The sequence below is a fragment of the Pogoniulus pusillus genome, chromosome 11, assembly GCF_015220805.1.
Source record: "Pogoniulus pusillus isolate bPogPus1 chromosome 11, bPogPus1.pri, whole genome shotgun sequence".
Lineage (NCBI taxonomy): Eukaryota > Metazoa > Chordata > Aves > Piciformes > Lybiidae > Pogoniulus > Pogoniulus pusillus.
In genome coordinates, this window is record NC_087274.1 from 4,941,379 (window position 1) to 4,955,595 (window position 14,217).

At 47.5% G+C, this 14,217-nt stretch overlaps 1 protein-coding gene across 1 annotated transcript; it reads left to right on the forward strand.

Annotated features, from left to right (window-relative positions):
- Window positions 1–1,629: 1,629 nt before the first annotated feature.
- KCNJ2 (potassium inwardly rectifying channel subfamily J member 2) lies at window positions 1,630–9,060 on the forward strand. The gene is made up of 2 exons (XM_064150658.1): window positions 1,630–1,751; window positions 6,742–9,060. The coding sequence occupies exon 2, from the start codon at window positions 6,958–6,960 to the stop codon at window positions 8,239–8,241; it is 1,284 nt and encodes a 427-aa protein (XP_064006728.1). The 5' UTR covers window positions 1,630–1,751; window positions 6,742–6,957; the 3' UTR covers window positions 8,242–9,060.
- Window positions 9,061–14,217: the final 5,157 nt, after the last annotated feature.

A 14,217-nucleotide genomic window follows, 5' to 3' on the forward strand; every position in this document is an offset into this window, starting at 1 on the left:
GATGTGGTGCTTCCTCATTTGGAGTTCAGGGAACTGGGCAAATGCTGTAAGTGACAGTAATGGCAGTTGGTGGAAATTGTTCAGCAGTAATATGAGTTTGTTCCTAAAGTCTAAACTCCCTGAGAAAGCATTTGGGCAAAGCATTTTCACCAAGCATTTAAAGAGCTAATGTCAGAGTCATAAACTCAGGAAACAAACGAGGAGGAGGAGGAGGAGGAGGAGGAGGAGGAGGAGGAGGAGGAGGAGGAGGAGGAGGAGGAGGAGGAGGAGGAGGAGGAGGAGAGTTTAAGTAACTATGAGTGACTGCAGGCACTGACTTTGCTGTGCAAATCATACTTAGGACCTAGTCTGAACATTGTAAGGAAGTTCCCAGGAGAAGAGTGGCCGACCTGCTTGGGCCAGTCTATGCCTCAGCATCTCCAGGCAGAAGACCTGACTGCTCACTAACGCTGTCTTGTCCCAGAAGCCTTTCCAGCACTCATTCCCCATGTGCTGCAGAGGCTGCCGCTGCAGTCCTGGGTTGCGATTCAAGGTGCTTGCACCAACTTCTAAAGCCTCGTGTAATCTGCAGCCCTCTCATTCAGCAGCCACCTTCACCCCTAGTTTTGCAGCACAGCACTCAGGGCTCGGTGAAGCCTTTCAGCTGTTGGCACTTGGCTTTCTGGGGGCAGCAGGAGAGTGTCGCAGAGCGGACACCTGCCTCGGAAACTAACACCCTTGCACTGTCCATCAGAGCTGGGGTTTGGCAAACTTTGGAGTGTGCTTACAAGGCTGTTTTTGTTCCTTGAAGGCTCCCAGCCAGGCATTGCATCCTTGTTTTCTTTGTCTTAGGCCACATCCACTGTAGGAAGGAGTAGCTACTAAAAATCATGTTGATGTCTGCGTATTTCAAGAGTGGCCAGCAGATCGAGGTGCCACAGGTGATCTGTGGAACAACGATATGATTCCTCTGTTCTGCAGCCAGCCTCCTGCTCCCAGCCTTGCTCCAAAAAATACCTCACGCCAGGGATCAAAGCTCTTGCTTTGGAACGGGTTTCAGAGGAAGAGAGGGATGTTGAGTAGCTGTGCTTGACCTGCTTTTAGTGTTGGAGTCGGGCGTTTGTGAGGTGATAACCTGAACCTGAGCATTTCACTGGGCTGAAATAAGGAAAGGATCAAAAGGCACAGAATTTGTCTTTCTCTTTTACTTGCCTTTAGCATAGGAGTCTCGCATATTAGCCCGAGGCAGGAGCGAGCAGCCGCACAGACCCCACGCGGGACCTCCGCCAGCTCCCAGTAAACTCTCGCGGCGATGCAGAGGGGTACCGGTGGCAGGTGCTGGGTGCCCGCCAGCACAACCGGAGGGGACCTGGCAAGGCGGCTGCACCGCGGCTTCCCCGGGGACCCCTCGCACCGGGCACCCCCCATCCCACAGCCCCTTCCACACTGCAGCTCCAGCTGGACACCCCCGCGCTCTGCCCGGCCCCGCAGCAGCTCCGCTGCGCTCCCCCCAGCCCCGCCGCTGGCCCGGCTCGGCCCGGCCCGGCCTCCCGCCTGCCATTGGCGCGGAGCAGCGCGGAGGGCGGAGCTGGCGGGGCCGCTATTAAACATCACATGGCAGCGGCAAAAAGGGGCAGCGGCTCATTCAGAGGCTCAGTTGCAAGCGGTGCGGCGACGGGCGGGCACCCCGGATTGGCTTTGCTGCGTCCCCCCTGCTGCTGGATCTTTTACCCCCTTTAGCTCCATAAGCACCTCCTCTGAGTCAGCGGCAGGTAAGGAGCCAACTTCTTTCTACATCTAGCCACCCAGTTCGTCCCCCAACCCCTCACCCTCTCCCAGTCTGGCAGTGGTTTGCAGGGGTAGGGGCGATGCGGCGGGTGCTGAATCCCCGCGGGGAAGTTCTGCGTGTCGGCGAAGGCGCTGCAGGAGTGGGCATAGCCCTTCGGAGGGGGAACTCCTGCATTTCTCATGCACCATCCACGAGCTATTCTCAGTGCCTAAAATAATTAGATAGGTATGCTGGAAACACTCGAGCATCTGCTTTGCAGCATCTGTTTATGTTCATAACTTTCCATGCACCAGCTGCTTCCCTCCCTTGCTCCCGAGATATTTTATCCCCGGGAAGGGCTGGAAGTTCGCATGACAACTCCAGCACTGCTCCATCCCTCTCTCTCTGTTCTTCTTGCTTGTTTCCTGTACAAGAGAGAAGTCAAAAGTAGCAAGTCTTGGAGATCAGATGCATGGTTTGGAAAGGAGTGTCTGAAATGTTTTAGGAGTGTGTGAAATCTATACCTCAATCGGTGGCGTTCTGGAAACAACGGGTTGTCTTAATCATCCTGCTAAAATACCCAAATAATTAAAAATAGGAAGGAAAAAAATCCCAGCTGGTTGGTTTTGCAGCTGTGGAGGCTAAGACTATTGTTTCAACTTGGTTCATGATCAGCTTTAAATATCCTATCCAAACTAAACCGTACTATGATCCTATGACAGTTACAGTAAGAATACTGATCAGAAATGGCAGATTTATAGATGGATCTGCCTGTTCCATGCCTGCTTTGCCATCTCCCAGGGCCGGGCAGTAGGGAGCTGCAGGTGCCCGGGCTGAACCAGGATTCGCGTCTCGGTCCTCTCCGTGCCCGCTGCCGGGGTTCCAGCCCGCAGCAGCCGCACTTGTTCCTGTGGCTCAGCCTTACCTTTACACTTGTTTGCTTTTCCATCCTCGGAGCCGGTGCATCAAGTACACCCCCTGGTGCTGGCTGTTCACTTGTAGTTGTTGTGTCATCAGCTAGAAATACCCTGAACCCGTCTCCTTTGCAGGACAGCAGATGCAAATACCACTTGTCTTTTCCTTTCTCCTATTTCTTCGCACCCATTTCCCTACATCATCTGCCTTTTCCCCCCACCCTCTCCTCCTCTGTTTTGTTCTTTTCTCCTCCCGCCGCTCCTGATCGCGAAGGACAGATCCTTCTCCTGAAGGCAGCTCACCACTTTGTGTAACTGAAGTCCTACACAACCTGCTGGAGAAGCCCTGGGGAATGACTTTTAAACCATGCAGGGATCTGGAAGATAGTTATGGGGGTGGCTGTACCCAGCAGCGAGGGAGCAGAGACTGTGGGAAGAGGCTTCGCTGGAGCGAGTCGCTCCTTTGTTCTGTTTACCGAGGGCAGAGGGAAGGCTCTTGGCGAAGGTGGTGCTGGGGCTCGCTTAGCAACATGTGCCCGGCTTGCTCTGCAGGGCTGCCTGGCGTCAGCCTGGGAATAACTGCTCCAGGCGCTCATTAGTGCTTCTCTCTATACCCTCCCGGCTCTTTTTGCACTTCAGAATTTCCCCTCCGTACTGAACCGCTGCACAAATTCCCCTCGAGCTGTTCGTTGTGGAGTTCAGACACGCAAGGAGAACGTCTTCCCCGGGGGCAAGTCTGGAGGGGGGAGGAGGGGGATGCTTGCTACGGGAAGAGTGAAGGTATGGGCTTCTCATCGTGGCATTTCCACAAGTGTTGGTTCAGAAACGCTGCGGATGCAGCACAGCTCCGTTTTGCTCTGCTCCTCTGAGCATCCCCTCGCAACAGAGTGAGCCCAGGGCTCTCTCATCCCGTCACAGCCCTTCCCGGTAATGCTGTGTCGGTGCCAGTGCTCTGGTCTTGTGCTGACCCTTTCAGGAGGAAAAGGAGCCCAGATTATAACAACACCACACCTAGTGATGACTGAATGTACAGCTTCATTCACCTCTATGTCTCGGAGCAGTGTATTAGGCCCAACTAGGCAAAGATTTGCATTTGCTGTTGGGTACTGGGTTGGCTTCTTTTGTCTGGTGAGGCTTGCAGAACTGATCCCACGCTAGCTTGTCATCCTTGCTGCTACTAACAACAATAATGTGGTGGCTTGGGTGACAGCAACTTGTTTTGCCTTTGAGCAGCAGGTGGAGTAGCAAAATAAGAAGCACCGTTAGGTTTTTAGGCTGGTTTGACTGCTTCTGGAATCTTGGGGATTCCTCTACTGAAACTGGTTATGAAGGCTGGTGAGGACACCGATGAGGTGTGTGATCAGGCAGCCACTGGATCTACTGGGTGTCTGACAGGGCCAGCGGGAGCAAGATCAGACCTCTGCTGCCTTGCAGTGGCTGGTCCCTGCGCAGTGTTGGTTGTGCTCCCATCCTGGCATCCTCCCCACTCCAAGCACTTGCAGAGAAGAGAAGCAAGTTGTGCTGTAGAGGAAGTAAGACAGCTCTGCTGCGGTGGGAGCATGGCACAGCTTTGCTATGTGCACCTGAAACAGGCTGTAAAGGTAGCACAGGGTGTCCCCAGGCACACCCCAGAGATTAGGGATCGTTAGAGACGGATTGATGCAGCTCCGCTCCCAAGAGCAACCTGCAGCAAGGAATGAAAACTTCTGAGTCTGCAGTAGGTAGAAGGTTCTCAGCTCTCCAGAGCAGGAATATAGCAAGGTATGACACCTAATTCTAGTCCCAACATTCTAAATGCAACCAGCTTGCTGCAGGAAGCTGGTGTTAGGATTTCAATGATTTGTGGAATTGAAACAAACATCCTCCGCCCAGGGCTCATGTGGAGGGAGTTGCATATTCAACTGCTTGCAGCTTCATAGTTTATCTTTTTGTCCACCACTAGCTTTCCTTTAAAATCCATGAGACAATGCAGGAAAAAAGAAGGCTTCAGAGTCAACTGTCTCTTGGACTGTGTATTTCCATCAGCTTGGAACAGAGCAAGCTCAGCGTAGAAGTCAAACACGACTGGGATTGTAGGATGTGGTTTATAAGAGCGATCGATTTGCGGACCAGCGCAATGGCTTTTCAAGAAGTTGTGTGGAACCTATTAAGAGTAATTTCCCTTTGCCTCTGTGTTCAGGCTTCTAACAGAAACCTATTTCAGCCAAAACAAAACCAAAAATAAAATCAGTGAACATCAAAAGGATTCCTTTGGATTTTTGTGAATGCTATCCTGACGGAAAACCCCAGGATCAAGAGATCCTGAGAAACCTCATGATCAGAAGGTATTGGAGGGGGGGGAGGGAAGTGAGTCCTAACATGGTGTAGGGAAGACAGACAGAAGTACGAGGACAGCTATACCTAAGCCTGCTCTGCTGAGAGCCATACTCCAAACCTGGCATTACCAAACCTATTAGAAGCTGCCAAAACGTCTTGTACGGCACTGAAGTCACAGATGACTAAGCTCGGCAAGTAGGCGTTGGGACGCATTCTTGCACAACAAACAGAAGTGAGGGGGAAAAAAAGGGAAGGTAAAAGTAAACCCAGAAGAGATCTGAGAGGGGAAAAAGCAGCCTGCAGGCAACTGTGAGCCTGCTGGTGCTTTCTGTTTGTCACCTGCTCTTTTCCTAACAAGTGTTTGCTGACCTCAGGCCCTTGTAATGTGGTTGAAGGATGTGGGAGGGCTGAGAAACTGTTTGCAATCTTTCAAGTTTTTGGGACACCTCTGCAGGGCTTAAGAGCTGTTTTGGGGAAAGGAGATGATCTCTTACGGACAGTTGTTGTCAGATGGATTAGAGGAAGAGCCACTGAGGCCACTTTGCGGGCAGAAGTTGTGCTTCTTGGCGGCTGCAGTTTTGTTGGGTTTTGGACAATCTCAGATGAGTTTTGATAATATTGATTTATGAAGAAGCATCACAATTTATCCACAGACACTGTAAATGGTTCTGAAGTGCCAAATAGGTAGCAGACATTCCTCATCACTTGATTTTAGTTTTATTTCCTTCATGAGATGCATGTGTGGATGAAGCAGTTGCATTAATCCATCTCTTCTCCTCTGCAGCACTTCAATTACATTTCCTGATATACAGTGCATGACTTAAGGGATGACGCACTTGTTAAAAGCTAAACCTGGGTCTAAGCCAGACCTTCCCGAAACAAGTTTGGTGGCTTCTACCCTCAGGAAGAAGGTTTTTGTAGCCTCTCTGTTGAGTCTTAATTGCTGATGTTTAAGACCCACGGGACAGTCAGAACCGTTACCCGTTGGAGGTGGAACTGGCTGCCTCAGGCTCCCGAGGGGAAGGTGCTGATGCTTGCTTGCCACCAAAGGTGTTATGAAGATGCACTACTCCACTGCAGCCTTTTGCTAGTGGTGTTAACAGGAGCAGATGAGGGTTGTTACAAGATATGGTTGGGTTCATACAACTTAAACCTAATGTGAATGTGAGAACTGCACAGTGAGATGCCAGTGAATTTATGGAGTTATAGAGGAGCTACTGCAGCCCTTACCCCTTCTATTGCACAGCACACACAGGTCCTTTTTTTTTTAGCTTGAAGAGAAGACTTCTCTGATGTAATTCATGGAAATCAGTTGCATTTGCATTCTCCAACTTTATTGCTTTTCTCAGTGCACGTAACCTTCCCTTGTGCCTTTGTGGTAGGTGAAAACAGTCCAGGAGATGCCTTCTATGTCACTTAAAAACTTCCTTGCTGTTTGTGTTTGATCAGATGGATGCCAGCATGGTTGACTTGCTTCAAAATAAATACAAAGATGCTTACTTTGCGTGTCCAGCTTTAAAGTGACTATTGCTGAGGGGCTTGTGTGACATGGTCACTTTAGTGTTCTTCAGTGGGAGCAATGTTTTCTTTGTAGTCCTAATGTCAACATGCAACTGAGCACGTTGTGCAGTCTAGAAGATGCTGCTGTTAAGAATAAAGAAAGTTCCTGCAGGTCCATGGAAGTAATTTTAGTTGATCCTTTCAGGTTTGATTCCTCATCCTTTTCCTCCAAGCTCTAACATGACATTTCTCTTTGTCTTGCAGACCATGCCCTCTCTATGACGGTTACTTCTTAAGCTAACTCTGCATGCCAGAAGACCGTCCTTGGTTGAGCCAAGGGCTTTTGGGGACTTCGGCCTCTCCCCCATTTTTCTGTGTGTGTGTGTTCCTCTAGAACTTTCAAAACTGTTTCTCCAAAGGGTTTTGCAGAAACTTAGACTGTTTTCTAAAGCAGAAGCACCTGAGTCCACAGCAGTAGTGATGGGCAGCGTGCGAACCAACCGCTACAGCATCGTGTCTTCGGAAGAGGACGGCATGAAGCTGTCAACCATGGCCGTTGCCAACGGCTTTGGGAACGGAAAGAGCAAGGTACACACCAGACAGCAGTGCAGGAGCCGCTTTGTCAAGAAAGATGGCCACTGCAACGTCCAGTTCATCAATGTGGGGGAGAAGGGACAGCGATACCTGGCAGACATCTTCACCACTTGTGTGGACATCCGCTGGAGGTGGATGCTAGTTATCTTCTGCCTGACATTCATCCTCTCCTGGCTTTTTTTTGGCTGTGTGTTTTGGTTGATCGCGCTGTTGCATGGGGATCTGGAGAATCAAGAGAATAGCAAACCTTGCGTGTCTCAAGTGAGTAGCTTCACTGCAGCCTTTCTGTTCTCCATCGAGACTCAGACCACGATCGGCTATGGCTTCAGGTGCGTCACGGACGAGTGCCCCATCGCAGTGTTCATGGTGGTTTTCCAGTCTATAGTAGGCTGCATCATTGATGCCTTCATCATTGGTGCTGTCATGGCAAAGATGGCAAAGCCAAAAAAGAGAAACGAAACTCTCGTCTTCAGCCACAATGCCGTGGTGGCCATGAGAGACGGAAAACTGTGCCTGATGTGGCGTGTTGGAAACCTGAGGAAAAGCCACTTGGTGGAGGCACACGTGCGAGCGCAGCTCCTCAAATCCAGGATCACGTCGGAAGGGGAGTACATCCCCTTGGATCAAATAGACATCAACGTAGGGTTTGACAGCGGGATAGACCGCATATTCCTCGTCTCCCCAATTACTATAGTACACGAAATAGATGAAGACAGTCCTTTGTATGACTTGAGCAAACAAGACATGGACAATGCTGACTTTGAAATCGTAGTGATATTAGAGGGCATGGTGGAAGCTACCGCCATGACTACCCAGTGCCGTAGCTCCTATCTGGCAAACGAAATCCTCTGGGGCCACCGCTACGAGCCTGTACTCTTCGAAGAGAAAAACTACTACAAAGTGGACTACTCGAGGTTCCACAAAACATACGAAGTGCCCAACACACCCATCTGTAGTGCCAGAGACTTAGCAGAAAAGAAATATATTCTCTCTAACGCAAACTCCTTTTGCTACGAGAACGAAGTGGCCCTCACCAGCAAAGAGGAGGACGAGATTGACACTGGGGTGCCTGAGAGCATGAGCACAGACACCCACCCAGACATGGACCACCATAACCAAGCAGGGGTGCCTCTAGAGCCACGGCCGCTGCGGCGGGAGTCGGAAATATGACTGACAAAACTCTTCCTCTCTCTTTTGGTTGAAAGGAGAAACAAAACGCATCCATCGGTCAAAGGCACGTTGACCTGAGAAGTTGGCCCAGAACAGTTTTCAGACAACGGTACTGTTGAAGAGCGGTGTGAAGGCAAGCAGACCTGAGAAACCCAGGCTGGTTTTAGGGCTGCCCTCAGAGGAGGGACGACAGAAAACGAACTCTAAACACAAAGCACTAAACATGTCTAAGTATGAACAGAAGGCACATATGTTGTAGAATAAATTATGTATATATTTTTTTACAAAACTTGAACTTGCAGGCAAGCTTTGGTTGGGTTATTATTATTTTTGGTTGGGTTTTGGTTTTGGTTTTTTTTTTTTTTTCTTAGTTGTTGTTTTGTTTTGATTTTTTTTTTCATCTTTTTTTTTCCAGAATGCTTCTCTCTAGGGAACAAGAATGTTTTTAATGGCATAACAAAGGCAAGGGTCTGCCTTATTATTATTATTATTATAGTTCTTTTTTAAGAAGCTGCTGCTAACTACATGAACACAAATGGTTACTTTTGTTGCAGTGTAGTTTTTATTTTCTCTTGTGTAATTTAAAAAGGAAAGGATAAAAAAAAAAAAGTCAGTGTTGAACTTGTTTTTGGGTTGAAAAGCTTGTGATCATTTCAGAGAGGCCAACATTGCCACAAAGTCTAAACTCCTTTTGAGGCCAGTAGTTTGATAGCTAGAATCAATGTCTCTCTTTTCCAATTACATAAAGGGGCATTATGTAATGTCAGGCCAATCAGTAGCCTCCAGCAAAATTATGATTTTTTTTTCTAGGGGGGGGCGGGGGGAGAGGGAGAGAGAGAATTTAATTCTCTGTCTAAAAGGAAAAAAAAAACCCCAACAAAATTAAAAATATAAATATCTATACGTAGGGGGAAAGGAAAAAAAATAAGGCAAACAATAAAACAAACAAACAAACCAACTACTAAGTTAAAACTACCTAAATGGATACCAAAGAAAATGCACAGTTTTGCACAGTGGAGTTTATTTAAATAGAAAAAAAAAAAAAAAAACAAAAAAGAGGAAAAAAAAAGGAAAAAAAAAGGAAAATAAAAAGAACAAAAAAAATAAAAGAACAGGCTGCTTTAAACAAAAAAAAAAATTCAAACCTCAGACAGTTCTTTTGGTTTTGACTTTTTTTTGTTGTTCTTTTTTAGTTTTTATTTCTTTTTCTTTCCTTTTTTTTTTTTTTGCTCTTGTAGAGGCTTTTATTTTGCACCTTATTCTAAAAGCTTAAGCCTGGGATCTAAAGTGAGCTAGGCCTCCTCCCCTTCCCCACTGCTGCTGTTCAGTGAGGGAATAAGTTCCCTTCCTTCTTGAAAGGAGAGAAATGCAGCTGGGGGGAAAGCAAACCAGCAAACATCTGTCCTCCCTGGTGGCTGGAGGAGCTGGGTGGCAGCAGAAGGTCAAGCATTAGCGCACACATTCCCAACCCAGCGCTGGACCTCATCCGAAAACTGAGCCATCCTCTGTGTGCTGCAGGCGCCTGAGCCCAGCCTCTCGGCTGCTCTTACCAATGAAACTATGCCAGGGACACGCCGAAGCTGCTGGTCAATGCTGGAGCAGGCGTGCAGGCACAGACGAGCTGAATGATAGACAAATCCCTGGGAAAGAAGGGTTTGGAAAGAGGAAGGGAGAGAGTGACGGAGAGGAAAAGAGAGAACAGCTCTCGGGAGCAGCGCAGGGATTGTGGCGTTTCGTACAAAATGCTGCTCTTCAGCAGGGCAAAAGTGTCAGGAAAAGTGTATTTTCCACCTGATTTAGAGGGGGAAAGTGAATTTTCCATCTGATTTTTAGAGAGGAGAGGATGAGGCTGCAAAGCAAAGTCCACCCCGTGCCTCTACTCCCCTTCAAACGCCAACCGAGTGGTCAGCGGCTGAGACATTTCACTGAGCTCTGAGCAGATTTTGACCTTTGGTGAAGCTCTGGCTCTGGAGGTATTTTGGCTTCTTCATCCAGAAGGCTTTAAATTCTCTGTGCCTCTAAAGCTCAAGGAGACAGCAAACGTGTGCTTCACGCCTGCTTCTGAAGGAGCAGGTGGAGAGGGGTGGTGGTGGGGAGGATAGCCCTAGTCAACTCTCGCAGTATTGGATCACTGTATGCCATTAAAAAACAGCTTGTTCTAGGTCTAATGTCTTCTGCAAATGGATATCTGTGAAGGCCTCTGGCCCCTTCCAGCCCTGCCTGAAAGAAATGCCTGCAACAAAATGGTTTCTGATAAGATGCTATCTACAGTGGGTGGGTTCAAAACTGTGGAAATTCGATGTTGTAAACATAGATTTGGCTACTAGAGAGGGCAGATGATTAAATGCAAGTACTGAGGCTGTTATTGGGGTGGGGGGGATGTAAAAGAAAGGAAAGGCTGAACATGTAAAGGCAATTTGATTGCAGTTTCTGGGTCAACAGTGGTGAAGACAACTGAGTGCTGCTAGTGCTGCTATTGTGATCTTGTGAAAGGAAAAAACAAAACCAAACTAAACCAAAGAGTATTCAGTGAAACAAAGGGTGCATGAAAACACAATGGGGAGAGGATGGAAAAGAGAAGCTGACCAGGAGAAAAGGGACCTGTTCTCTAGGTCAGCGTTCCCCAGGTGCCCAATGCTCCCACTAAACGATACTTGAGCTATTTGAAAGCAGGATGAGAAATGTGTGGGGGGGAAAGGGATGGGAAATGCAGAATTCAGCTTGGTCCTTTAAAGCAAAAGAAAATCAGAGAAGGAAATAAAAAGAAACCTCAATGAAAAAGTTCCCCTCCCCCTTAACATTTCTGGTGCAGAGGTTTGAGGGTTCTCTTTGCTTCATTTCACCTTTTTTTTTTTTTTTTTCCCTAGTGATTTTTTTTTTCCAGAACTCTTTTTAAACTGTACATTTTTATAAAGTCAATCAAGTATTTTCCTATTTAAAGCCAAATGTAAATAGAAGTCTGTAAAGGAGGATATGGAGGAGAAGAAGAAAAGGCCACCAAGAGTATAAATTCTGCTCGGCAGTCTCAGCTAGCTAGAACCTAGATGCTACCGGTTAGCATGATTTTTAGCAGACACTTGCAAGCCTTATAGGATTCCTAATGCTATGAACATCTCTTTATTTATTTTTTAAGCATGGACTTTTCATTTGAAAACATGTTCTAGTTACTGGCATTTTTTTTTGGTTGAGTTACCAGCTTTCTGAGTGCTTGTCCCATCAAGGGTGTGCATTGAGGTAATTCGTTACGCTCTCTGCCACAGTTCTTTTTTCTCTCTGATTTGTTGTTTGTTTGGTTGGTTTTTCTTCCTGATAACCCTTTGTCTTTGCCAATTGACTCTTACATTGCAGAATTGCACTCAGCCTCTGGCTCTGGGGAAGCTGCTAGAAAGACACCTGCAATGTAGCCTCCATGGTACCCTTCCCCTCTTTGTCCATCGTTTCTGTTTCTCAGCATGCCGGTGTAGGACAGACTTTTGTAGCACACTTCTACAGCAGCAGACTGGGTTAGGCATGTTTAAAAGGTGGACTATGCAGTGACTGACAGCATTGCTTCAGCTCCTGATGGTCCTGGGCCAAGCTGATGTTTGATTAGAGGCCCTTTAAACTGACAGAGCTCTACCCACACACTCCAGCAGGCATTGGTTCAGCCTCTTCACCCAGGATAAAGCTGGCTCGCACAGAAGGGTTATACTGTATTTTGCTTAGGGTCTGGGGGGGAATATGTTATTTCTGCCCTTCCCTGAAAATACTTGAATGAGACACATTGTCTAAACCATAATATTGTGTACAGTGACAAAAGAACATTTCTGAGGCAGGTGGGGATGGATCTTCTCTTTCCTCTGTCTCTTCCGTGCGAGTCGTCCTCGGTTAAGTAGCGAGGGTAGGAATCGTTGCTGATTAGCTGTGTTTAATGATGCTCTCTCCCAGCCATGACAAAACTTCTGTGGTGTTAGTTTAGCACTCACCCTTCTTGGAAAAGACAAAGGGTCCAGATATTTGATTTGTTCTCTTAGATCTTCTTTTTCATAATGGAGTACAAGGTAAAACTGAGAAGTACTGTAATGTCTTTAAACTATGGCTGCTCACGACCATTGCAGAGTAGAAGGGTGCTGCATAGTTGCCATCCAACAGCCAAGCAGAAACTGATTTTTGTAATGACTTTTGGCCTGCAGCTCTTGTAAGGTGAACAATCTAGGCATCTGACAGTTGTCCATTACTATTTTCCTGTTTGCAGCCTTTTTGTATCAAAGTCTTCCTAATGTACTGCACAAATTGTGGATTGTACAGATTTTTATATATTATGTCTTATTTTATTATTTCTAAATAAATAATTGAAAACCAACCAAAGAGTGGCAAACCCTGAGAGGGAAGTGGTGAGCCCAGCATGTCTGTAAATCAACTGGGGAGATGGGTCTGCAGGTTATTCTGTGGCTGTGTTTGTGGCTGGCTGATGAGCACGGTCCTAGGCTCAAACACTTTATGAAGAGACAGGTCCTTCTCTGCCTGGGCAAAAGGCAGGAGGAAAGGTTATGCCATCATTATTTCCCAGATGAGGACACTAAAGCAACTTGTACCAAAGGAAGATCTTCCCCAGAGAGACCAAGAGACTTTCTTAAGGTCATACCTGGCACTGCAGAGCCTCAGATCATTAGCTCTGAGTTGTAAGAAGAGGAGGGGAAAAAAATGCTCAAAGTCTGCACAAACTACAAAGCAAAGGAAGGGGTGGAGGGGGATGGGGGGGTGTGAAAACACTGAACATAAGCAAGCATGTGGGAAGATTTGGAAAGGGATTAAAAACTGAAGCAGGAAACTCATCTTCAAATCCCCATGTTTCATGATTGCCTGGAACATCCCCTTATTGAAGTGATGCTCCTCAGCTCCATGCCAAACATGTTTGCTCTGATCTTCATACAAACCTCATTTGTCTGGAGTCCTGAGCCTGATGGAACAAGTGTGGAGCTGGGGTTTGTGTGATGGGATGAGGAAGGGTAACTGAGACATGTCTTGACTAGCCAAAGAGACCCAATGCCCTTATTTGTCTGGGTTGGGAAGCTCCTTTCCTCCTGATCGTGTGTGGCCTCCTGGGCACATATTGAGGCTCCACAACTGTGACTCAGCTGGAAGCTGCTGATCTAACTGGAATCAAACAGGCTGCAGCAGCTGAGGATGGCCATGAAGCATTTCAGTGCAGGCCTGCCCCCTCCCCTGGCTTTTCAAACCTTTTATCAGTCTGTAATGCTGTTAACTGATGCCTCAGATGGAGCCCTGACCCTATCCAGGAGGACTCCATTTATAAATTCAGATTTACTTTTCAAATCTAATGGTCTCCTGGAAAGCCTGTGATAATAATGATGAGGCTGGATTTAGAGATACAGATTAGCTGCCACAGCCTGGATCTGCTTATTCTCTGTCCTAGCTGCTCACTGACCTGACCCTGGCTTTGATGTTTCCTGCGTGGGCAACAGGTCCGGTGTGGGGGCGGGCACACTCTGCATATTCTACTGTCTGTTCCCTTTGCCTAAACCGTTAGCACCCTCTCCTGTCAGTGCCTTTACCTTCTCATGCTGGGAAAGGCTGTATTTTGGTGGTTAGGGAGCTAAACTCTTCTCCTTCCCCTGCTCACATTGGTGCTGGCAACTCTGCAAGAGCACAACACAGACAGCAAGCAGCATGGAAAGTGCTTTGGAGAAAGCTGCATGAACCAACTGCTTCCTATTTTCCCAGTTTTCCCCCCAAACCAGCCGGGCATGCTGACTCCTTTGACATGCCAAGCTCAGGCTGGCTGCAGATTTCCCTGGTGTGCAAAAAAAAATGCATGATAATGTTGAAAGGAACGGTTGCTCTTTCAGAATCTTTAACCCACACTTCAGAGGAGCTTGTTTCATGGGTCTGGATTCTTGGCAGGTGGAAATCAGCATGCAGGGAAGGTTTGGGATGGGATGTGCTCTGGGATTCAATGCCTGCTTTGTCTGGGTT